The 27,172-nt window shown below is 41.8% G+C and overlaps 1 protein-coding gene across 5 annotated transcripts in view; it reads left to right on the top strand.

Moving 5' to 3' along the window:
- The first annotated feature begins 9,576 nt into the window (after nucleotides 1–9,576).
- Nucleotides 9,577–27,172, top strand: part of gab1 (GRB2-associated binding protein 1) — a 165,936-nt gene continuing 148,340 nt past the window's right edge. For 2 of the 5 annotated variants that reach the window (XM_078405050.1, XM_078405068.1), the window contains exon 1: nucleotides 9,577–10,273. In XM_078405050.1, coding sequence (XP_078261176.1) covers nucleotides 10,202–10,273 — 72 coding nt within the window. In that variant the 5' untranslated portion in view covers nucleotides 9,577–10,201. The remainder of the gene's footprint in view (nucleotides 10,274–27,172) is intronic. The other 3 variants (XM_078405058.1, XM_078405094.1, XM_078405086.1) reach the window with 2 other exon arrangements.

Here is a 27,172-nt window from a genome sequence, read left to right on the forward strand (position 1 = left end):
GACAGATTGGAGGGTTCATCCATTGAGGCAATATGGCTAGAGCTCAAAATTAAGGAAGATGCAATCACTCTAATGCAATTATATGATAAGACAACCAATAGCCAGCGGGAGATGGAGGAACAGATATATAGCTAGATGGAAAGATGTATAACCAACATGATTTATGACTGATTCCCCAACATTGATTAGGATTTCCTTAGTGCAAAAGGCTTAGAGGGGCAGAATTTGTCAGGTGTATACAGGAGGGTTTCTTAAAACAGTATGTCAATGGACCAACTCAAGGACGAGCCAAACAAGATCTTATATTGGGAAAAGAGCCAGGCCACATGACTAGTGTTTCAGTGGAAGAGCATTTTTTGGAACAATACTGGTAAGTCTGGTTGGGGGAATGAACCATATTATAGATTACATTATTACGCAGGAGCAAGTGAGAGTAAATGGGACGCAGCTTATAACGGGTAAGTCCACATCTGTTATATGGGAGTTGTTAAAGACCAGCTAATCAGAATTCAGGACCAGCATGTTCCAGTAAGGAGGAGGAATACGGATGGCAATGTACGGGCACCTTGGATGACCAGAGAAGTTCTAAATTTGGCCGAAAAGGAAAAGGAAGCATTTTTAAGGTTTAGGAAGATTAAATCAAACAGGACCTTTAAAGAATACAAAGTGAGTAGGAGAACACAAGCAGATAATTAGGACTAAAAGAGGCCAAGAAATGTCAATGGCAAGCCAGATTAAAGGAAATCTCAAGGTTTTTTATATATATATATTATAAACAAGAGGATAACTATGAAAAAGTATAACGGAGGGAATTTATGCTTGGAGTTAGAGTATAGCCGCATTACTGAACTAGTACTTTGCACTTGTATTCACTAAGGAGAAGGACATGGAGAATAGTGAGATCAGTGTGGAGTATACTAATATGCTTGAGCAGTATGAGATCAAGAAGGTCATAAAAAGCATTAAGGTAGATATATCCCAGGGCCTGAAGGGATCTATTCCAGGTTATTGAGAGATGCCAGAGAGATTGCAGGAGTCTTGACCAAGATCCTTGTATTCTCTCCCACCACAGATGAGCTCCTGGGGGATAGGAGAGTGGTCCTTTGTTTAAGAAGACGAGTAGAGATAATTCAGGAAATCGGGATGCATCACAGCTTGGTTTGAAAACAGCTCTATCCAATGCCTCAAGAAATTGCAGAGAATTATGGACGCAACCCAGACCATCACGCCATCCAACCTTCCATCCATTGACTCAATTTGCACTTCACACTGCCTCGACAAGGCCACCAGCATAATCAAGGATGAGTCTCACCATGGACACTCCCTCTTCACCTCTTTCCCATCAGGCAAGAGCTACTGAAATGTGAAAATGCATACCTCCAGATTCAAGGACAGCTTCTTCCTAGCTGTTATCAGGCAACTGACTCATCCTATCACCAACTAGAGAGCGATCCTGACCTACCATCTACCTCATTGGAGACCCTCAGATTACTTTTAATCAGACTTTACTGGACTTTATCTTGCACTAAACATCATTCCCTTTGTCCTGTATCTGTACATTGTTGCCGAACTTATCTGATGATTTGTAGATTCCCCTTAAAACCAATGATAAGAATTGACTGTTCATATAATTGGTAGCAATAGATGTATTGCCCCAGAATCTGGCTTGTAACTTGAAAGAATTCTACAACCAGAATGTCAAGGCGTGATCAAGTCACTTTAGCAGGTCCATTCACCCTTATTAACTCCTTGGAGTATGATTTAGTTCCATTTGAAGCTAACAACCCTAAACTGGGAAGTTCATTTAGAGTTAGGAAAGCACAGTCTAGACTGATTTCTTTCCCTTTCTCAATGCTGAAGGGGTCTCAGAACAGACACATGAACTGTTTTTCTTTCCACAGATGCTTCCAGAGTTCTGAGCTTTTCCAACTACCACTCATGTCTAATAAGACAGTGTATATAAAGGATAGACACAAAATGCTAGAGTAACAGCCGGACAGGCAGCGTCTCTGGAGAGAAAGAATGGGTGACGTTTTGGGTCGACAGCCTTCTTCAGCCAGAGTCAGAGGAGAGGGAGTCTAGAGATATGAAGGAGTAAGGTAGAGATATGGAGGGGAGGGCTGAGTTACTCCAGCATTCTGTCTATTTGCGATGTAAACCAGCATCTGCAGTTCCTTCCTACACATCCTAAATATGTATATATGTATATATTGGGAAAGAAATTCAAACAAAATTATAACTCTGAGCAATATATTTATATTTAAATTCCCTTTTGAAATTCAAATGCATCATTAAACAAACAAGGAAAAGTGGCTGAGGCAACCGTGACCTCTCCTAAAGCGTCACCCTTGGAATCAAAGCTCTTTTTCCTAATTGCTCCCTTTCTCTGATGCCAAAACTGAAGGGTCTGGTGCAGAAAAAAAACCATTGAACAAGCTGCTCCCAAAACATTGTGACAGGGAAGCCAAAGAGCACCACAGAAGCTATGAGAGTATTAGGACACTAAAAACCAGTTTCCTTACTTTCTGCCCTAGGGAAAATATGAACAATTATTCATCGGGCAAGCTCAACATGGTTTTTGTGGGGGAAAAAATCATGTTTGCCCAATTCAATGGAATTCTTTGATAAAGCAACATGCTGATTTCCAGAAGACTTTTGATAAGCTAGCACATCAGAGATTATTGAGGAAAATTCTAGCTGCTGGTGTAGAATATAATATGAGTAGATTATTTTACTGGCTAACCAGCAATGCAGAGTAGGCATAGAGAGCATCCTAACGCATGGAATCCCTGTGTGGTACCTCAGCTGCACGGAGGCAGAAAGGAAAGCTCTACAGCGGGTAGTCCATAGAGCTCAGAGGGCCATCAGAACACAGCTACCAGACTTGGAGGGCATCTACAACACACGATGCCTCAGAAAAGCCACCAGCATCCACAAAGACTCTTCACACCCCTGCAACAGTCTGTTCGAACTCCTTCCATCGGGCAGACGATACAAGGCCTTCTATGCCCGCACCTCCAGACTCAGGAACAGCTTCATCCCCAGGGCCATAGCTGCTATGAACCGGTCCTGCTGAGCCGGATGGCCACAACGCATAGATCAACTTGCACTTTACCCTGTCCAAAACTGTTACAACTGTTCGTTTCGTTGGGTTGCTGCTGTCTAAATTACCTAAATTATTGCATCGTATGGGAGGCGCATTCCCAATCTCGTTGTACCCCTGGGTACAATGACAATAAAGATATATTGTATTGTATTGTATTGTATTGTATTGTATTACATCTTTTTTTCTGATTGGCAAGATGTAACAAATAGTATGTCACAGGGATCGGTTCTACGGCCTCTAATTCTGGCCTCTAGCACATCCCTGACATTAATGAATTTCCTCAAGGAACCTCTCTGCCTGTACACTTTTTACTTTTTCTTTTGGATGATTTTTTAAAAACACTAGACCAAGTGGACCTGATGGGCCCAAACCTCTCCTGCATTGGTGCAGCACCCTCTCCTCCCCCACCCCCCCCCTTCCCTCCCTCCCCTCCCCCTCCCTCCCCTCCCCCTCCCTCCTCCCCTCCCCCATCCTCCCCCCCTCCCTCTCCTCCCCCCTCCCCCAACCCTCCCCCTCCTCCTCCACCTCCCTCCTCCCCCCCTTCCTCCCCCCCTCCCTCCCTCCTCCCTCCCCTCCACCCCCCCGGAAATGTTAGGTTATTTGCTTTGTTAGCAAAAAAAAAAAAGAGCATTATATTAGTGGAATGGTGTGAATAGAGAAAAGAGGATAGTGCAGTGCAGAAACAGGCCCTTCTGCCAGTGATGTCTGTGCCGAAGGTGATGCCAGACCAAACTAATCCCTTCTGCCTGCAGTGATCCATACACATCCTTTACCTGCATATTCACTTGCCTACGTGAAACCCTTTTAAACAATACTATTTAATCTACTTCCAGCACCAGACCTGGCACCAGGTTCCAGGCACCTCCTACTTTTAGTGTAAAGAGCTTATTCCACACATCGTTAAACTTTGCCCCTCTCACCCTTAAAGCCATGTCATCTAGTATTTAACATATCGACCTTTGGAAAAAGATTCTGACGGTCTACCCTCTATGTCTCTCATAAGTTTACAAATGTCCATCAGGACTCCCCTCAGCTGCCGATATTCCAGAGGAAACAATTTAAGTTTTTCCAACCTCCCCGTGAATATTGGACTTAAAATGCTTTTCCACTGATATGCCATCTGGCCAGGTTAATTTCCCAATACAAAATCTAGTATGATCCCTCCTCTGGTTCGATTATCCACATAATGTTTCAAGAAGGGCGGCACGGTGGCACAGCGGTAGAGTTGCTGCCTTACAGCGAATGCAGCGCCGGAGACTCAGGTTCGATCCTGACTACGGGAGCCATCTGTACGGAGTTTGTACATTCTCCCCGTGACCTGCGTGGGTTTTCTCCGAGATCTTCGATTTCCTCCCACACTCCAAAGACGTGCAGGTTTGTAGGTTAATTGACTGGGTAAATGTAAAAATTGTCCCTGGTGTGTGTAGGATAGTGTTAATGTGCGGGGATCGCTGGGCGGCGCAGACTTGGTGGGCCGAAAGGGCCTGTTTCCGCGCTGTAGAATCTAAATCTAAAAAAAAAATCTAAAAGGTGACAAGGGAGGTGCTGTGGTAGTCTGGCGTGCTGACCTCTACCGAGGCCAGACGACATTTCTCAGACACCTCTTCGTACTTATCCTTGGACCATGACCCCACCGACAAACACCAGACCTTTATCATCAGCACCATCACGGACCTCACCATTTCCGGTGATCTACCCTCCAATGCCTCCAAACTTATAGTTCCACAGCCCCGCATGGCCCGATTTTACCTCCTACCTAAAATCCATAAACAGAACTGTCCCGGCAGACCCATTGTCTCTGCCTGCTCATGTCCCACCGAACTTATTTCCACCTGCCTCGACTCCATCCTATCCCCCTGGTCAAATCCCTCCCCACCTACGTCTAAGACACCTCACACACTCTCCATCTCCTCGATAACTTCGGGTTTCCAGGCCCCCACTCCCTCATCTTTACCATGGATGTCCAGTCACTCTACACTTCCATCCCCCACAAGGATGGTCTCGAAGCCCTCCATTTCTTCCTCGACCGTAGAACCAGCCAATCCCCATCTATTAACACTCTCCTCTGCCTAGTGGAGCTGGTTCTTACCCTTAACAACTTCTCCTTTGACTCCTCCTACTTCCTCCAAACCAGAGGCGTAGCTATGGGCACTCGTATGGGCCCTAGCTATGCCTGCCTCTTTGTCGGGTACGTCGAACAATCCCTGTTCCGGGCGTACACTGGCCCCATCCCCAAACTCTACCTCCGCTACATCGACGAGTGCATTGGTGCTACCTCTTGTACCCATGCAGAACTCACTGACTTCATACACTTCACTTCCAATTTCCATCCTGCCCTTAAATATACCTGGACTATCTCCGACATCTCCCTCCCGTTTCTGGACCTCACCATCTCCATCACAGGAGACAGACTAGTGACTGACATGTACTATAAACCCAGTGACTCACACAGCTATCTGGCCTACACTTCTTCCCACCCTGTCTCCTGCAAAAAGTCTATCCCCTACTCCCAATTCCTCCGTCTACGCTGCATCTGCACCCGGGATGAGGTGTTTCACACTAGGGCATCAGAGATGTCCTCATTCTTCAGGAAGCGGGGCTTCCCCTCTTCCATTATAGATGAGTCTCTCACTAGGGTCTCTTCTACATCCCGCAGCTCCGCTCTTGCTCCCCCTCCCCCATTCGTAACAAGGACAGAATCCCCTTCGTTCTCACCGTCCACTCCACCAGCCAGCGTATCTAACAAATCATCCACCAACATTTCCGTCACCTACAACGGGACCCCACCACTGGCCACATCTTCCCTTCCCCTCCCCTTTCTGCGTTCTGCAGAGACCGTTTCCTCCATAACTCCCTGGTCCACTCGTCCCTTCCTACCCAAACCACCCCATCCCCGGGCACTTTCCTCTGCAACCGCAGGAGATGCAACACCTGTCCTTTTACCTCCCCCCTCAACTCCATCCAAGGACCCAAACAGTCTTTCCAGGTGAGACAGAGGTTCACCTGCACCTCCTCCAACCTCATCTATTGCATCCGCTGCTCTAGATGTCAACTTCTTTACATCGGCGAAACCAAACACAAGCTTGGCGATCGCTTCGCTCAACACCTTCGCTCAGTCCACCTTAACCAACCTGATCTCCCGGTGGCTGAGCACTTCAACTCCCTCTCCCACTCCCAGTCTGACCTTTTTGTCATGGGCCTCCTCCAGTGCCATAGTGAGGCCGGAAATTGGAGGAACAGCACCTCATATTTCGCCTGGGCAGCTTGCAGCCCAGCGGTATGAACATTGACTTCTCCAACTTTAGATAGTTCCTCTGTCCCTCTCTTCCCCTCCCCTTCCCAGATCTCCCACTGTCTTCCTGTCTCGACCTATATCCTTCCTTTGTCCCACCCCCCTGACATCAGTCTGAAGAAGGGTCTCGACCCGAAACGTCACCCATTTCTTCTCTCCTGAGATGCTGCTTGACCTGCTGAGTTACTCCAGCATTTGTGAATAAGTACCTTTGATTTGTACCAACATCTGCAGTTATTTTCTTACACTAATGTTTCAAGAAATTCTCTTGGATCCAGCTAAAAGAACCTGTCCTTTCTAAGCCTCTTGTTCTAAAGAAGTCACAATTAACATTGGGGAGGATGTGTAGGAAAATAACTGCAGATGCTGGTTGAAATCGAAGGTAGACACAAAATGCTGGAGCAACTCAGCGGGTCAGGCAGCATCTCAGGAGAGAAGGAATGGGTGACGTTTCGGGTCGAGACCCTTCTTCAGACTGATTTCAGAGGAAGGGGCGGGACAATGATAGGATGTAGTAGGAGACAGGAAGACAGTGGGAGAACTGGGAAGGAAGAGGGGAAAGAGAGGGACAGAGGAATTATCTGAAGTTAGAGAAGTCAATGTTCATATCGCTGGGGTGTAAACTGCCCAAGATTGCTCAATATTGGGGAAGTTAATGCCATCTACTGTTGCTTTTAGACCTTTCCATAATCTGTCAACATATCATAGGGAGGCCTGTAGTATAATCCATTCAGAGTGATTGCCTATTTCTTATTTTACGCTTTACTTATATTGTCTCAGTGGATAAACTCTGCAGTATGTCTTCTCTAAGTGTAGCTGTAACATTCTCCATGATTAGTAATGCAACTACTCCCCCTCATTTACCTCCTTCTTTAGAGATATCTCGTTGTGCCTAAGCAAGAATTAAAAAATGTTAGCATTCAGGTAGAAAAAGTGGTTGGAAAGGTAAATGGAATATTGGTCCTTATTGTGGTGGGATGGAAGATACAATTTTTGTCACCAATGTTAATTTAATAGACTGAATTGTGAGAAAATGCAGTCTTTTATGAGGAAAGATTCATACATTGGATCTGGAGTTAAACATGAGATTCTGGTGGATTTAACAGGTACATGGTGAGAAGAATCTATACTTCGGGTATTTTCAGGGTCACCCATTTAAGATGAGGAAGAATTATTGTCCTTAGAGAGCTGTGAATCTTTGAAATTGCCTTCTGTGGATGCTGTAATTACATACAGTACATTCAAGGCTGAAAGAGGGAATTTTTTTGACTATAAGAAAACAGGAGTTAGGCGTATCAGGCATGAAAATGGATTGAGAACAATCATATTTATTTTAATCTTATAGAATGGCACAGCAGGCTTAAGTTTCTCTCATCCTTTTGACCTTACCTTCTGCAGAGTAAATTAAATGAATCACGAAAGGGCTTTTTGGACATTTGTTGAAATGTCACATAAACAAACTGATGATGTAGCTGTGTTGCATTTGCTTTTTCAGGACTGCCATTAGTAACCTTGATGGACATAACATTCAACAAGATGAAAAGCAGGTTCCCAAATTTTGCAAAACCGTCCAAATGTTCCTACCTGAATAACTGTACTGCACAATTTGCCAAAGCAACCTTATGAAAAAACCCCAACATTTTCTTTGTTACATTTTGCTGAATGTATTAATTTATATTGATGTTGTGAAAATAAATCCTTAACGTAACAACATTTTCCACACGGTTTACTGTAAAACATTAAAAAACCGCCTTTACCAAACGTTTATTTTAGTTTGTGATGTAAAAATACACATTCTTTTCTTTGACGAATGCTAAAGTTGTCACTTGGATAAGTAAATCAATTATTGAATTTGGCAGCATGTAAAGCTTCGCGGAATGCATGTATAGCCCATAATAAAGGATTCTTCAGCAATTTTTTTGATGGTATACACTGCGCCCTTGTATAATCTGATGCAGCACATTTTCCCAGCCAGTTGCATGATGAAGTCATCATTTCATTTCAGACTATATCTTGTTAAATTAAGCATCCCACCGAAGTTCAGTAGAACTTCTTGTAAGTTTATTTTAAATAGGCGAGAATGAGCAGTTTTAGCAGCTTTAAATTCAGAATCCAAAACCTCCGTTTTTAAAGTACCGTGGCAGTGCTATTTAGAAACGCGCACTTCTGCTTCAACTTATTTAAGCACAAAACTGCACGTTATGGAGATGAGGTAGTGTGTTGTTTTCGTTCCATCTCTTATAAATCTCTATATCTTATAAATCTGCTTTCTGTTCCCGAAACGCGTTAATTCCCTGATCCATCAACAAAATTAATTTCCCAAAGTATTTTTGTTCAATGATCCCCTTTTTAGAACCTTCCTTCCGGGTCAGTCACGTAAGCATATCCTGAACCAGATAAACCAGCTCCTTGTAAATGTTTAGGCTTGTTTGATTGGGGGCGGTGGGAGCAAGTAGAAAGGGGGAACGATAAGGTGGGGTTTCTTTTCTGGACGAATAAGCCAGAAATAAGCCAGAATGGCCTTCTAACCCCACGATTATCTTGCGATCTTGTGACTTTCCACTCCACACTCAAGGGGGTTTCACCTTCCAGCAAGCGCTCGGAATTTGCGCGATCTTTTGTACCGCATTCCGCGAATTCTTTTCCCAGAGAGGCTAACAATTTTCTCATGACACAATCCACTAATGAACTGGGGTGGCAGAGCGAGCTCGCATTCAAGCCAATACTTTTTTTTTAAACTTTCACTTTGAAAAGTCCAGTTTACTAAAATCTAAATATGTACATCTGCTTTGCCTTCCAATGTCAAATAAAGAATGGTGCAACAAACACACTGTTCGGTTTTGGATAAATCGCAGTTGGTATTATTGTGTAAAATCTAGCATTGATTTCACCCCGGCCTCCCCACTGTATCTATCAGCAGGTTTTGTGAAACTGGATGGCCCCAATACCCAGAAGTTGGGAACGCAACGCACCCCTGCTGGGAATTGTAGTCCAACATGATCGAGAACTGACCCTTTGGAACTGCACTTCTAGACTGAATGTGAAGGCATGGATATTATACTTTCTACTGGCGGAGTTAGCAGTGGGAGAATCTGTTGATGTAACACAGGCCCGGTCTCCAATCGCGAGGGAGCTGGGGTGAGGATTCCTTTGCAACGTTTTCCAAGCCTGTTCCTAAACACCCAGGGACTCCGGTCTCGTTTGCAGAAGTGCGGCAGCGTCAGTGACTCAACCCCGAACGGTGCGGTGTCTGGAGGCGAGGAAGTTGCTTCCAGTCACTTCACTCCAAGCTCTGTTTGAGGAATGCAAAACTACAGAGCCCACAATTCCGTGCAATAATCCCTCCCTCCTCCTCCTCCTCCTCCTCCTCCTCTTGCTGTTGGAAAACGTCGCGTGTCGTCACGGAGCAGTCGGATCGGTTGGAGTCGCTACTTTGTTGGGAAAGTGTGGAGTCGAGTTGTTGGTGGGAGCGAAGCTGCCAAGCATCCCCGGGAGAGCGGCCGGGCCGGGCCGGGGCACGGAGTCAGGATCCGCACCGCTGCTGCCATCTCTGCCAGTCCGACCACCCACCCACCCACCCACCCACCCACCCAGTGCGCCGCCTTCTCCCACATTGCTGAGCTGGGAATTGGACAAGAAGTGAGAGAAGGAGAGAGAGAGAGAGAGGAGAGAGCGGTGGAGAGAGAGTGTACCTGGGCTACGCTGGGAAGTTGGCTCACAGGTCCTGGGGCTGGGCAGTCTTGGGGCTTAACCCTGGTTTGCTTCTAGCCGTCATTCGCACCGCTTACACCCTCAGCGCGAAGATGAGCGGCGGCGATATCGTCTACAGCGGCTGGTTGAGGAAGTCCCCACCGGAGAAAAAGTTGAGACGTTACGTAAGTTTCATTTAACAAAAAAAAAAACACCCATTTGAAATATGATACTTTGAATAGATCTAAACTAAAATACGGTAATTGTGAAGTTGTGATCCTGTGGGGAAATATTTAAAATTCGTTGGCAAACTAATTTTCCATTTGGAAGAGTAATGTGTCGATGCCTAACTATGCTGATACTGGCTGCAAATAATGCAGTAACTGTTTCACTGTCTCTTTAATTTTGTTCGTATGCAAACTAGGACTTGTTGTGAGTTACTATGTGAACTGCTTTATTGAGGTCCAAGCTGTGGGAGGGAGTAGCTGCCAGCGTTGGCGCAGTGTGTGTAGTTTACACCATAATTCCACCCTTTCTGGATGTTTGACATTCTGTATTAGTGTTATGATGTCCTGCGTTTGTTTTGATATTTACAACCAGCCATTTGTTGTCATTTGAAAACTAAATTTACATTTTTTTTAATGTTCTGGTGTGAATATTTGCTGAATCAAGCAGACTGTCATAAATGAAGTTTCCAGTGTGAGACACACCCATTAACTTGGCTGCTCCCCACAGTATATTTGAGGTGGAAAGGGTGTTGATGTATTTTCCTGCAGGTACAATGCCAAACGACGTGGAAGGTTGATGCAGCTGCCTGTTACGTATGGAAACCCGAGGGGCATGTCCTCCTGCGGAGTCATTATTGTCTCATCTCCAAGGTGTTCTCCCCTTGATAACTCTTGCTGAAATATTTTGGCAGCCTGTCAGATAAAGTTTAAGATCATTTACGTTTTAAAAAGGTGTCAAGAGTTCAAGCCATTTACCAGAAGCATCTCCCGCGGTCTGGAAAATTGGCTTTTAAATTGAGGGAAAAAATGGTCCGCGATATAAATTGTGGGATCCAAATTTCCCCAGGATTAAAATGCATTTTAATCATTCTGCAAAAAAAAGTATGACACTGGTAGAGGTTTGTGACAGCTATTAAGTTCTAATCAACTTTTCAGCAATTGAACTGTTTTGTACAAGCGACTTCGGGCAGTCGGAATGTCACGTGGAAACTTGCAAAAGCATTTTATTGCGGGTCAGCAGATTTTGAAAATTCAAGTATGCAAACCTCTGCTTTCTCCAGTCTACATATTTGCAGAGTTAATGGGCTAATTATTTACTGCAGCTTTAAAATATATTTTTTTCGGCTGGAGACTTTAAACCCTCTTTGGTGTTGCTGTGGTTGCTTCGCTAAATGAATAGCGCAGAAGACAAGATAAGTCAGATAAAGAAACTGCTTTCACGTAGATATTTGAAGTGGTAGCAGTTCCACACGTTAAATCACCCAGCCATCTTTTGAAGTGTGCTCGATTGGCAGAACATTTCTTTGGAGAGCATTTTCCTGATGTTTATTTAATTTATTAACAATATAACTCAAAAGGGATTTGGTTCTTGGTTCAACATTGGTAAGTCTGGGCTGTTCAAAATTTTATGCCCAACTGTTTCCTGTGGAGTTAATTACTTGCAGAAGACAGTGTCTTGCTATTGAAACTTGCTCTGAAAACTGGAACTATCTTATGTTATTCAAACTTGTAGGGGTGCCGAGAAGTGACCATCTCTCACTGATATTTGTATCTCTCATCAAATCAGTTGGTATGGAAATGTTGCTCGAATTAAGTTTGTTCTGTTGTAATTTTGTGATAGTGGTGGATCAGGAAGAAAGAAACTTGCAATGCTCTCCTTTGTATTAGATGCCTGAATTAAGAGAAGAACCCATATACAATGCCTTTACCATCTCCAGTACACCTGAATTACTTAATTGACAATAGATTACTTTTGAGGTGTAGTGCAAGTTGTTGAGTATGTAAAAATGCTGGCCAAATGTACACAGCAAGTCCAAACATGAAGGAAGCAAATACCCACAAAATCTGATTGTGAATTTGATTCAACGAAAAATGCTGACAAAAGAAAATAATTCTTTGGCTTTTCAGAAAGCTAATGGGGTTTTTACTCATGCTTCAAATGAAGAAAGGAATTATATCTTTATTCGAAATATGCAAGAAATTCTCAAAGGTCTGTTGCCATGGGTATTTGATATTTTCAAATTTAATTTCAGGTTTTACATTTTGGTTCATTAAAAACATATATTGGCCAAAAAAATAATTTGGTGCATTTTATTATGCAAAGATTTGAAACATATACATAATTGTGAAATGCAGTTGGCACAATTGTGCAAATTATATTGCAGTCTTCTGTGTGTTTGTAAGCATCACGTATTAAGATCCATGAATGCACAACAACAAAGTCAACGGCTCAGAACTTAACTAAAAGAGCAGGTATTACCTCAAAGGCGAAGCCATTTTTGAGCTTGAGCTAAAGAAACCATTCTGATCTAAGGGATAGTCAGTGAGTCTGCCACTGAATATTGTCAAGGAGTCTAAGCTGATGGACCAGATATCTGATGCATTTATCTATATGTGGTGTGATATTCGGGTATTGCCCAGCAATTGGTGCCGCTGAGTGCCCTCGGGTGCCATGATCAGGGATGTATGATGCCAACTCTGGAAGTCATTGCTCTAAGTTTGTGGCTCTGAGCACACACGTCTCATGGCAACTTAGAGTAATGTGACTACAACATACTAGTATCCATGGATCTGCAACGCTTCTGCTCATGGTACTTGCCATGTCGCAGCCATAGAAAAATGTAGCCCTCTGGCTACCAAGTCTGCATCAACCATCCATTTACACAATTCCAACTTTAATCCCATTTTTTAATCTCCCCAACATTCTCAACTCCATCCAGATTCCACCACTTGCAAATTACTACAGATAGATGCCAAACAAACCACGTGTCTTTGGGATCTGGGAGGAAACTGGAGTATCGGGAAGAAACCCATGTGGTAATAGGGAGAATGTGCAATCTCCACATGGACAGCACACAAGTCGGGGATTGAACCTGGGTTTCTGGCGCTGTGAGACTACCTGTGTCGTCATGTTGGCCCTTTTCTTTCATCCTTTTACATTGAAGAAAATCATTGCTTTGTAGTTAGTTCAGCAAAAAATAGGAAAAATGCTGTATTTCAGTGCAGGATTTTAGAGTTATACTTCTAACAATGCCACAGCGCTGATGTGTCAGCTTGCATTTTCTATAGACATTGCTAGTGTGACAACCTTCTGGAACCTAGTGTGATATCCTTTGACAGCCAAACTTCACTGTCCGCAATTTCACCAATTTTGGTATTGTCTGAAAAAGCACTAAACGGTCCATCTACATTTTTCTCCAAATCATTTATATATAGCACAAACACGGAGGTCCCCGCACAAATCCCTGTGGAACTCCACTGGTCACGGGTCTCCAGCAAGAATAACACCTTTCCACTACAATCTTCTTGTAAGCCAGTTTTGAATCCCAAAGAGCAAGGCTCCATGGACCCCATGCGCCTTGCGTGTTGTGACAGCAAATCTTGGCAACTAACTGTTCACTTGCAATGAAAATTAAAAAAACCTGCTTATATTAGAAACTGAAATAAGACAGGATACTGGAAGCATTCGGCAGGTTAGGCAGTAATTGTAAAAAGAGAAACAGATATTTCAGATTTTCGATCCTTCATCAGAAGTTTGAAAGAAAGAAAATTAATTTTCATTTACAGATATGGTATTGGTGGGTGAGTAAAACAAAGGAAATATCTTTGCAGGTCAGAGACTGACCTACTGAGAAGTTTCAGTTGATTCTGTTTTTATTTCACTCATTTGAATTGTTGGGGTGTCTTTAAAGCCCTCCAACATGTTTTGGGAGAATTTATGTGAGTAATTATCACAGTCATGATGGGAATTAATAGGAAACTTAACTGAAGTTTGATATCAATGAATATTTTAAGTATCTGACAACAAGAGAGAATAAAGATGGAGCGAGAAGATTCTCCTGTTAAACTTTCTGGAGCCCAGACAATTGGAGATATAGCATCAAAAATGGTGCAAAATTAATCAGGGATGTTCGTGAAGCTGGCATTGAAGGAACCAAATTTCTTTGCGGATCATGCAGATGGAGATTATTGGTAAAAAGTAGGTCAGAGCTAGCAAGAATTTGAATGGTCAGATAAGAATATGTTATTTGCTGTACTGAGAGCTAATGTAGCAAATATAGTGCATAATGAGCTGGAGTGTTAAGATTGGACAGCAGGGCTTTAAGTGAGCTTGCATTTAAGTAGGATGCATGCTGGAAGCCTTGCCAGGAGACCATCTTGATGGGAGGGGTAACAGATGGGCAGAGATAGAGCAATGATAAGCAATATTATCTCTGGAGATCAATTACATTTGTTGCTCTTGTAATTTTAATTTCTACAATCATTCACAACTCAGGCTCTGCTGCCAACTGGTGTTTTAAGGGAATAGCACCAGGTTACCCCATTGATGTGGAAATCTGAAATGGGCATTACAATTATAACTAGTTTTCTTGGTTAATTTAATATTTTGTAAACAATATTTTTCTGTTAATTTGATTCACAAAACTACAGAGCAAACGTGCAGTTCTTTTGTAGTAAAAGTAACCCTCTGCATCACGGCTGTTTTGATAGCGGAAATTCACTCTCCCAGAATTCACAAATCACGATCCAAAAATTCAAGACGCGCAATAAAATTTGAGCTCTTGGAATTCAGGTGGGAAAAATAGTAAACAATTCAACACAAAAGTAATCTTTTCACCTTGCGTTTCTTGCCGCATGTGCAGGTGATGTAGCTTTGTGTTACGGAAAATCACAACACTGACCGTTTTCTATGAATGCAAGTCACCCCACATTCACCTCCTTCTCTCCTCGCCTCCGCCTGCCCCCAACAGTAATCCGACCTCAGTGCAGCTTTTGGAATACAATTATCAATCACTGAGAAATAATTTCAACAATTTAAAAGAATCTGGCAAGTTCAAGGTATTACCTGTTATAATATTTTTTTATGACCTGTTTTCAATTAATTTTCTCTCTGTGGTACTAAGACTGGTTAGCAATTACGTGGTCCGTGTTACTGCCTCACAAGTCCAAGAAATCTGGGTTTGATTTTGACCTATGGTGTTTTCAAGTCAAGTGTGTTTTATTGTCATATGATCCAGATAGAACTATTAAATTCTTACTTGCTGCAGCACAGCATATGTAAACATTGTATGCTGTAAACAACATAAAAAACAAGAAAAAAAGGTTCTGTGTGTCTACACACACATACATACACACACGCACACACATACATACATATATATATATATGTATGTATGTATGTATGTATATAATTATATATATAATATAATTATAAAGAAAACAAACAATAATAGTGCGATAATAACAATAATAGTCTAGTTTGGAGCCTATTTGAGGCGGTAGTGTTTAATAGCCTAATGGCTATAGGGAAGAAGCTGTTCCTGAACCTCGACGTTACAGCTTTCAGGCTCCTGCATCTTCTTCCTGATTAAATGAGTTTGTGGCTAGGGTGGTGTGGGTCTCTGATGAAGCTAGCTGCCTTTTTGAGGTAGTGACTCCGGTAAATCCCTTTGATGGTGGGGAGGTCAGAACCCGTGATGGACTGGGCAGTGTTCACAACTTTTGCAGTCTCCTTCCTCCTGGGCATTCAAGTTGCCGAACCAGGTCGTTTGTAACCTGTCAATGTGCTCTCTACTGTACACCTGTAGAAGTTCATGAGAATCCTCTCTGACATACCGAATATCTAATTGTTTAAGGAAGTAGAGCCATTGATGGGCTTTCTTTATAATTGCATCAGTGTGCTGGGTCCAGGAAAGATCTTCAGAATTATCCATGCCCAGCAATTTGAAGCTTTTGATTCTCTCCGTCATCATCCATGTTTGTGTGTCCTCATCCTTCCTCGTCCAAAGACCACAATCAGTTCCTTGGTCTTAATGACAATGAGAGCCAGGTTGTTGTGCTGGCACCATTGGTCAATTGATCGTTCTCACTTCTATACTCTGATTCATCACCATCTGTAATTCGTCCAACGACGAACGGTGTCATCGGCGAACTTGAAGATGGAGTTTGCACTGTCTAGCTATACAGTCGTGAGTATAGAGTAAGTAGAGCAAGGGGCTGAGCACACATCCTTGGGGTGCTGATTGTTATTGAGGAAGAAATGTTTCTGCCAATTTGAACAGACAGGTCTGCTGATGAGCGAGCTTGGTAACCAGCTTGGAGGAGATGATTTTATTGAACACTGAGCTGCAGTCTATGAACAATAGCCGTGTGTTATTTTTGTCCGAGTGGTCCAGTGCAGAGTGGAGAGTCAGTGAGATCACATCCTCCGAGGACCTGTTTTAAGCGGTAGACACACTGTAATGGGTCAAGTTTCTTGTTGAGGTAGGAGTTAATATGCGCCATAACCAACCTCTCAAAGCACTTCCATCACCACAGACATTAGTGCGGTCGATAGTCGTTGAGGCACATCACCTTACTCTTCTTGGGGTCTCTTAAAGCAGGTAGGAACCTCAGACCTCAGTAATGAGAGGTTGAAAATACATCAAGTCTGTGTGAAGGTTATACGTTTCCTCCATGACTGCATGGGTGGGTTTCTGCAAGTTCTCTGATTCCCTCCCACTCCCCAAAAACGTGTTTGTGGGTTAACCGGCCAAATAATTACCCCAGAGTAATGGCAAAAGAATTAACAGTTAATTGATAGGCATGTGAGAGGATGATATCCTAGGGCTACAAGAAAAGGAGGCAAAATGGGACAGAAGAGGTTGTCCCTGTGCAAGCTGGTATGAACATGATGGCTTGAATGGCCTCTTGTGCTGTAATAAGTAAAATGAGCAATTTTAAATTTGGTTTTCTTTCCCACCCTGAGTGAGTACATTGGCATTGAGAAAATCAGACTTAAATACTTGTAAAAATGATAAGTGCATAGTAACAAAGGAGTCATTCATATTTTGTAGCCATGCCTTAAATGCAGTGGGACTGTCAGGATATTACAGCATTGGTCTGTCTCCAGTCCTTCACTTCCGAAGAAGGATCCAAGCTGGAAGCATGAACTTTTCTGTTCTCTCCACAGATAATAACTAATCTGTTTATCTTCTCTAGCATATTTGCTCATTGTTTCACGTTTCCAGTATCAGCAGCCACATTGTGGTTTGAGAATACAGTTCTGAAGAATACAGCTGCAGGTAGCACTGATTTTACTTTCCAAAAGCCCCATCTTTCACAATATCGTGAGCAGAAAGTCATGAGATGGCAAAAGCAGGAGGAAGTACTGAAAAGGAAATACAAAATTTACAACGGGAACATATCTTGTAGATGTAAAAACACATGAGACTGAAACCAGATGTATAATGTTCTGGCTTTCTTGTGAAGTTGTCAGCTATTTTTCCACTGACACTGATATCAGCATTAGGGTTAAGGGCCTGTCCCACTTAGGCAATTTTAAGGTGACTGCCGGCGACTAGGCTATCGCCGACAGTTCGCCGGGGTGTCGCGGGCATGATCGTGAGGAGTCTTCCAAAAATCGTAGTGGATCTCAGCGCGTCGCTGAGAAATCATCCGGAATGAAATTTCTTGGCGACAGCTGGCTTGTCGCCAGGTATCGTTGCTTATTGCGGGCGCTGTCGCATGCTGTCCCCAGGTTTGATAGGTTCTCTTAGAAGCATTTAGAAGCACACAATATTAAAATAAGTAAAGTTATTTCAAAATACCATAAAATGCTTGTGTTTAACCAATTTATTTACTGTCAGGACATTCGACAGTTAGATTGGAGGTGATAGTTTGACGGTCATGTAAGCATGGGAATTTTCGCGATGTTTATAGCCATCAGTCATTACATTTAAAGTGGGCTCCCAACCCAGATATGCAATCCAGAAACCAGATATGCATCTCCCGTACATTTTCAAAGAATGCCCACACACTTTTCACAAAAATCCACTTAACCACTTTAAAAAAAATAAAATTTAATACAGCTATTAGTAAACTGGAAGTAAATCCAGTTTATGCCTTGTTACAGTGAAGCTTGGTTTGTAAGTAACCCATACAAGATATTATAGTTCAAAACTCTCAAGTACTTACAGACTTGTCAGTGATTTCAGCGAAAATTAGGACGCCAGAGAAGCATTGACAGAGTGGGAATTTTGCGATGTTTCCGAAGACGGTGTAATCTCGGCATTGTCGTGGTCATTGTCGTCGGATAAAAGAAAATTTTGGCGATCTGCTACGACTTTGACAGTCGCCGGCAGTCGCCAAAAAAATCGCCTAAGTGGGACAGGCCCTTTAATGGTTGTGGTGGTCTGACAGCCAGACCTGTGATTATTGTTTGCTTTAGTTCCATTTTTAAAGGAGTTTGGTTCCTTTCTCCCACAGTTCGTGAACAACATGTGAATGCGCACTTCTCCCAATTTTTCACTTTAAATTGATTTGGCAAATATAACTTCAAAGAACAGCTGAGTGGAAAGGTCATTTGGAGTGGGTATCCCATTTGTGCAGAGATTAGTGCTGCTACTAAGTTCATTTAATAAATATGCCGGTGTCTATTTGATAGGGCACCCTGTTTATTGCTGCTATTAAGTGCTAAATTTATTTGAAGAAAAAATAGGTACTGGTTTAGGTTAAATATTAGCCTTTGCCTCGAAGACCAGGGTGTTCAAATGTATAGTTAAAGATGGTGTGGTTGATGGGACATATGTTTCATCTGCTAGGACCCTGTAAGAGCTGAATCTCTTCGAAAGCACCAAAATGGTTTTTAAAAATCATGCTTTTGCAGTAATGTCTTGTTATTTTACACACATCTTTTAATGAATTTGTGTGCACGTAATTAATAATTTGTGCTTAATTTGTTCTTGTGTGTTGTATTACTCTATGCAGCTGTAATGCAATGTGCTGCAATCAAGATTTTTCATTATACTTTTACCTCAAAAAGTAGTTGTGGAAATGACAATTTGGGCCTATTTGCGTGATGTGATGTGATGGCACGTTGGTTTAAAATGTATCTACTGGGGTATTGACAAGAACAAATTAAATCTGTAGATCTTTCTGCCCAAGTCATTGAGGCTTTTTATTCTTCAAACCTTGATTAACTGGATTATTGCCCATCAATTCTTGTGTTCTAAAAGTCTGGACCAGGACAATGGGGGTCTTGTCTAACTTTGCATATAGCTCTCTGAACAGAATGGTCAGAGCCACTGGATTTCAAGTAGCATTTAACTAAGCTGAATTAATTTTCAGTATAGCATTTGTTGATATCGACAAAGCACATGGTGTTTGGAAATAAATAAAGCTACATTTTTGTGTGTTTATTAATTTCAGACCTTGAGTTCTACAGGGTTGACTTATCAGTTGGCAATGCAAATGCTTAACACATCGCATACTTGCAAGAAATCTTGCACAAATTTGCAACATCTTTCATGATTATTGTTCTTGACATTAACATAGCTATTCACTTTGTTTGTAACGCTTCTGTATTTAAGTTGTGTTACTAATTTAAATTTTGAGCCATTGTATTTACTTAATTATGGTTCAGACTGCTAACTTGTTGACAAAAACTATAGTTATTTTCACTTCCACACCTTAATTATCTATTGTTTATGGAATTTGGAAAACTTTTCATTGAGATGTCATTCTAAGTACCTGTTTCCCCCCTGTAGGTGGCATTATAATTTATAATTTCAATCATAAATGTCCCACCGATGCACAATAGGTGCACTTTTAAGGATAATCATACCCTGTAATTGCACTATGTAACCACTGGGTCTAAAATTGCTCATTGATTTCACAAACTAAATAAATTGTAGTTTTGTTTTCAAATCTACTTTCGAAAGTTCAAATTATGGGTAAACCAGAATCCATTATTGCTTTCTATTTAACTTTTTTGGATGAATTGTAAAGCCAGTAAAAGTGCTCTTCGTGGTAATACACAGGATCTGCCATTAACTTGGGGTTTTGGCCACTCATGCCATTACGTGATCTGTGCTAGAACTGCAGGTTAGATATCTTGGGAAGTTCATTCTTGCCGGTTAATCGTCTGGTGGAAAGTTAGAAAGATCCTCTGATGGCAGGGTAGGTCACAGCCAGGAAACACAGCGATGAGTTTTGTCAAAGAACCAGTTGGTTACCAGTCATTTTGCCAGAGTATCTTTGGAAGAAGGGTCTCGACCTGAAACGTCACCCATTCCTTCTCTCCAGAAATGCTGCCTGTCCCGCTGAGTTACTCCAGCTTTTTGTGTCTATCTCTTCTATGAACTGCCCTTATGGTGTCAATAATATGGGTTGGTGTGATCGAAGATAGACACAAAATGCTGGAGTAACTCAGTGGGACAGGCAGCATCACTGGCGAGAAGGAATGGGTGACGTTTCGGGTCGAGATCCTGTTGTGATGTTGTGGTTGACATGATCTTTGTAGAAGCTGCCTTGGTTTGGCATGAATCCTCTTGAACTGCCTGCTTGTTATGATGTCTGTCCTAATTGTGAGGGAAATGATGTGGTTCAGAGCTAGGAACCGAGATTTCCTGTGGTGATGTGCTTAGTTGAATTGAGCTGGATGTGAGTTTGGTGTATCAAATACACTGATCAGCCAAAACATTATGACCACCTGCCTAATATGCTGTTGGTTCTCCATGTGCAGCCCCATATGCAGCAGGGTGCGATGCACTGTGTATTGTGACACATTCCTCCCGTGACTAACATTAAAATTTTCTGTGACTTGTGCCACAATAGACCTTCTGTCGGTTCGGGCCAGACAGGTAGCCTTCGTTGCCCTCGCACATCAATGAGCCTTGGGCGCCCAACACCCTGTCGCCGGTTTGTGGTTTGTCCCTCCTCGGACCACTGTCGGTATGTACTCGCCACTGCTGACCAGGAGCACCCCACAAGCCTTGCCTTTTCAGAGATGCTCTGACCCAGTCGTCTGGCCATAACAATTTGGCCCTTGTCAAAGTCGCTCAGGTCTTTACTCCTGCCCATTTCTCCTGCATCCAACACATCAACTTCAAGAACTGACTGTTCACTTGCTGCCTAATATATCCCACCCCTTGACAGGTGCCATTGTAACAAGATAATCAATGTTATTCACTTCGCCTGTCAGTGGTCATAATGTTTTGGCTGATCGGTGTATCTGGTGCACAATACTCTGCTGTTGATTATGAGCTGGCGGTGGCTGAAGTCTGAAGTATTGTAGTGATGGCTATCTTTGAGGAGCCTGCCAGTCTGCTGACCAGATTGGGTATTTTAACCTTTACTGCATTCATGTTCAGATGACTTTTATATGTTTGTGTTTGGCTTTGTGTTTTTCCATATTATTTTTTTTAGTTCCCTTCTAGCATTGACACAGTGGAGGTGGAATATATTAGAAACAGTCTACCCAATGCTGGGGTTAGAAGTGTAATATCTTGAAGTACTTAGCCAGCTCTGCAATGCCATAATTTAGGGTCTTCCCCAGTTCAGAAAATTTGAAGTTAATATACAGGCTTTTGAATTGGTCCAGTGGCAAGTCATTTGTGGTGATGTTGAACATAGATTCATTCTTGAAGCTACCCATTTTCTTCCTTTCTATATGCAATTTTGCCCTTGCAATTATCCTGAACCATGTGTTAGTGTTTAATAGTTTGGTTTCACACAAGGTTACGAATGACTTGACTTATGGAAATCTGACTTTACGCAAATTAAGTATTGCAAGGTATTCTTTATTGACAGTATACTGTATATATTCCATTAGTTTGATTATGGGCAGAGTTAGCGTGATTGTTCAATGAAATGAAAGTATTATAGCACGTTTATCGAGCAACAAAATATGGGTTATAGAGAAAATGGATGTTTCGGACTGAATCCGTTTTTGGATAGGAACAGTACCCTTGGATAACCCAGGGACTGCCTGCGATTCCTTAATACCTTGACAAACAGGCCTGCCACAATCAAAAATTTTGTAACAACTCCATCAGATTTGTTGATTGCAATATCTTTTCTAACTTATTTAAAATGTTGTCGAATTCTTTAACTGGTTTGGCTTGAATTCTGTAGCTTTTTGTCAGAACGCAGGCTTGGACCTTCATATTTTTGCCCACAGACTTAAATGGCATTTGGTTATGCAGTATGCACTTCTGATTTAACGAACTTCTCAGAATTTATGCTGAACTATTATTTCATCAGGTCTTCCGACTGGATTGTTTTGTGTGTGTGATAGTCGATAGTTATTTTGACATCCTCGTCTGGTATTTGTTTTGTGTTCCAAAACGAAAAAATGAAAGAGTATGCAAAGCTGGAGTCGCAATAACATTGTTCAATTTACAAAGGAAATGGTTTCTAGGTGTTTGCAAATCAGGCTCTAATTTTTAACACTAATGAGACAGTGTTCAGGGGGCAATGAAAGAATGCCATTCAATACTTTTTTTAAAAAGTTTAACCTGGAAAGCAAAACAATCGTTTTGAACAAAATGTGCAATCAGGAAAGGGAAAGATGAATAATGATCTGAATTGTTGACACCCTTTGTCCTTTGGACAAACAAGAGCAAGTTGATCGATAGAGCTCTGAAGAGAGAAGATAAAGACGTCTGTTCGGAAGTGAGGAAGTGATGGGCATGAGGAATGGAGGGGCTTGGTGGCCAACTTTGAAGGTTTCTTGGTGTTGAGTTTGAGAGCAACAAACGGGAGGAACATAGATAATTGGATAGGATAGGAACAAGAGAGGCAATAAAAGATAGATATTTTCTGCATTCATAAATCCAAATGTAGTGGGCAACTGCTGAAAACGCTTTATTATACATGATATTACAACACAATCAGAGGCTGGGAGAGAAATCCTGTTTGTCCTTTGTTAGAAGGCCTTGGAAGGCATGTGTGAAAGTACATATAACATGTAATTAAGTTTGTCAATTAGAGTCAGAATATACCACATGGGATAGCATTATGGTGGCAGCAATAAAATAACTGATTCAAAAGACATGAGGTGTGAGAAGATATTATTCTTGGTAACAAGGTATTCAGGAAAAAAAGATTAGGGTGGCAGTAGTGATCAAAGAAACTCTTATGGTACTGCCAGGATTCTGTGCTTGATTCCTGGCAATCCTTCCTTGTTCTGTTCTGTATATTTGATGTCATTGTAAACTCTGCTGCCTACCACGCATTGAATCCTGCTTGCCCATCACCACAGTACGTACCGATTAGCAGTTACTCCCCCAGTTAAGCAGCATTTCTATTTTTTATTACTGCATTTCCCCTTGGCCTTGCTGCTTTAATCTTCTCAGGCTGTACAACTCCTGAGATTTACACACAGCTCCATTTCTGGATTCTTGATTATCTCTTGAAATTAATCCTTCAACCATTGTCAGCCGAACAAGCATCTTGGCTCTGGAATTTCCTCCCCCTCTTATTTCTCATTCTAACTTTTCCAGGATGCTTCTTAAAATGCCCCTCTTTGATTAAACCTTTTGTTTCCTGCCCTTCTGCATAAATTATGTTCAGTTGTGTCTTGGAATGTTTCGCTGTTGTACAATTGACAAATAAATACAAATTATTGCCATTGAGCTTTTAATCGTGCACACTTATTTTGATGGGATTGGTATTCAGTTGAATGAGTGCACCTGTCTTTTATGAGATGGAACCTAAGACTGCTGTTAAAGACTATGGATTTCTCAGCAGCATCTATGTCAAAAGTGGTACTTTAATCGTTATCATATCCTGCGTTAAAAGTTGCATAATTCTCACTGCTTACATTTAACTAAGTATCCAGTTATAGACACGTGGAACTGCAGATGCTGGTTTGCAAATAAAGACATAAAGTGCTGGAGTAACTCAGCGGGTCAGGCAGCATCAGTGACAATGGGGCTGGGGCTCTTCAGAAGAAGGTACCAGCCTGAAAGATCGCTGTCCAGAGATGCTGCCTGACCCGCTAAGTTACTCCAGCAGTTTGTACCATTTCCCCCCCCAGTTATAGACTGCAGAACTTGCTTGTGTATTGATACCATCTTCAAAGTTATATTGTAAAGTAGGTCACAGCAAATGTAACACAGAAAAAGGCATATAATCCACCAGGTCCACATTTTTTTGGTCTCATCCTCTAGTTCAATCCAGTATTCTTGCTTAGTCTTTATTACCCTTTTCATATTTCTCCTATTGAAACCATCATCTAATTTCCTCTACCCTGGGTGAAATACTCTGTGCATTATCCCTATCTATTCCCTTATGATATTATAGACCTCTATAAGATCACCCCTCAGCCTCCTGCACTCCAATGAATACATGCCTTGTCTGCCTAACCACTCCCTATAGCTCAGCTTCTCAAGTCTTGGCAACATCCTCATAAATCTTTTCTGCACTCTTTCCAGCTTAATAACATCCTTCCTCTAGCAGGGTGCCCAAAACTGAATACTGTACTCCGAGTGTGGCCTCACCAATGTCTTGTACAACTATAAAGTCCCAACTTCTACACTCAATACCCAGACTGATGAAGACCAAAACCTACCTTGATCATTCCCATAATATCATAACTTAATTAATATATTCATAATTGATATATTCATAATTTAAGTATGACATGATTGCTGTGAACAGCCTGGGTCTTGCAATTGCTTCCCACAATGTCCAAAGGATTTATCTACCTTTGTGTTTTAAGACTCTAGCTGCAACATGAACTGCATTGAAGACATCCCTATTAATTTCCCCGAGTTCCCTAGCATCCATGTCTTTACCCAGGCTAAACATATATGAGAAATATTCATTTATGTCCTCACCCTTTCTCCAGTGGCTCCACACATAGGTGATCTCGCTGATCTATAAGGAGCTCTGCTTCTCCCTCATTACTCTTTTGCCCTCAATATACTTGTAAAATCTCTTTGGATATCCCTTTACCCCATCTGACAAAGCTACCCCAGATCCCCTTTTTGTCCTCCTGATTTCCCTATTAAGTGTTCTCTACACACCCGATACTCCTCAAGGGATTCACTTGATCCCAGCTGCCTATACCTGACATATGCCTCATTTTTCCTGACCATTGTTAATGATATCTCTCAGTGTGATGTATTATTAGCAGGAGGGGTTTGGGTTTAATTCTGAATCTACTGTTTATTCACTGTTGTTCTTGTTCACAGCAAACATGTCCTGCTTAAATACTGAACAACTTTAACAGTGATCAAATAGACAATAGACAATAGGTGCAGGAGGAGGCCATTCGGCCCTTCGAGCCAGCACCACCATTCAATGTGATCATGGCTGATCATTCTCAATCAGTACCCCGTTCCTGCCTTCTCCCCATACCCCCTGACTCTGCTATCCTTAAGAGCTCTATCTAGCTCTCTCTTGAACGCATTCAGAGAATTGGCCTCCACTGCCTTCTGAGGCAGAGAATTCGACAGATTTACAACTCTCTGACTGAAAAAGTTTTTCATCATCTCCGTTCTAAATGACCTACCCCTTATTCTTAAACTGTGGTCCCTGGTTCTGGACTACTCCAACATTGGGAACATGTTTCATGCCTCTAACGTGTCCAATGATATGCGAGGTTCCAGTTTGTGCACATATTGCAAATGTTCCAAGCTCAATTCCAAAATATAACCTCGACCGTCTGAATAAAAATATAAATGTTCTGTTGTTGAAAATATTTTAACTTTGCATCAGATTATTTTCAGCTATTAGCATAGCATTCTTTGGTAATAGCACAGAAAGTTCCAAAGTATGCATTCCACAATTAGCAGAAAGTTGTAGTTTTGGTTCTCGGAATTCTTTTGGTTTTTTTTGTCAAGCTGGTCTGTTTGAAGAACAGTGTTTGCATACAAAAAATTTGAGCTTTTCAGTTCTGTGGTTATTCAAGAAGAAGCAACATTAGTGATATTCTAATGCAAGGCTGCAAATTAGTTAAAATTTTCATTACAGACATTTTAAGATATTCCGTGGAATGTTAAGCATACTTTTTAATTTGTTCCATTTCCTGCGGATTATGAACATGTGAATAACTTGAATTTCTGCCTTTTTGATGTAGGCTCTTCTATTCCTAAAAATGTGTGGTGTCACTCTTGAGGAATGCAATTAATTTGTCCCTTCTGCCTTACATCAGCAGCATTCATTTCTCAGTTTGGTATTTGCAGTTCACAATATAAAGCTCCAGCATTATTGGTGACTATTAACACACTGTCAAAAGAATATCTTTAGCTATAACCACCATAATTTACTTTGGTTGTATTTGTATGAAGGAATCAGAGCCTGTAAATTTACAGTTTTGTAAATGAAAAGGATTCCAACTTTCTGAATCCATGCAACATAATGAATTCCGAAGAAAAATCTGATGGCAGAAAAATATATAATTTTCCTACGGCTCAAGTTATCCAAAGTGCAGATAAACCCTTTTATAAAACCTGATCTTCACCCAAATATGCACCTGTAAAAGAGGCCAGTGGTACTGATGAAGTGTAAGAAACCAGGTATTGTGTTTATTTACTTTCTTCCATGCCTCCTTCCTAGCCCCTCTCCTTTCCCCATCATGTCAGTTAGTGTGAACAACTGTTACCATGTTTGATCTCTGCTAACTCAGCAGGGAGTGAAGGTGAACCTGGGTCCTCCTTGCTTTCAGAGCACAGCAATTCACTGCATTAATTTTAAGAATCTCTGAGGGTGTAAAGTCATAGACTGATACAGCACGGAAACATGCCCTTCGGCTCAACTTGCCCACCCTAATCCCACCTGCCCATATCCCACCACACTTGTCATATCCATGTACCTGTCTAACTGTTTCTTAAACGTTGGGATAGATCCTGCCTCAACTACCTCTTCTGGCAGCTTGTTCCATACCCGCACCACCGTTTGTGTGAAAAGGTTACCTCTCAGATTCCTATTAAATCTTTTCCCCTTCACCTTAAATCTATGCCCTCTAGTCCTCGATTCACTTACTCTGGGCAAGAGACTGTGCATCTACCCGATTTATTCCTCTCATGATTTTATACACCTCTATAAGATCACCCCTCATTCTCATGCGCTCCAAGGAATAGAGTTCCA

Source organism: Rhinoraja longicauda, chromosome 1 (assembly GCF_053455715.1).
Source record: "Rhinoraja longicauda isolate Sanriku21f chromosome 1, sRhiLon1.1, whole genome shotgun sequence".
NCBI lineage: Eukaryota > Metazoa > Chordata > Chondrichthyes > Rajiformes > Arhynchobatidae > Rhinoraja > Rhinoraja longicauda.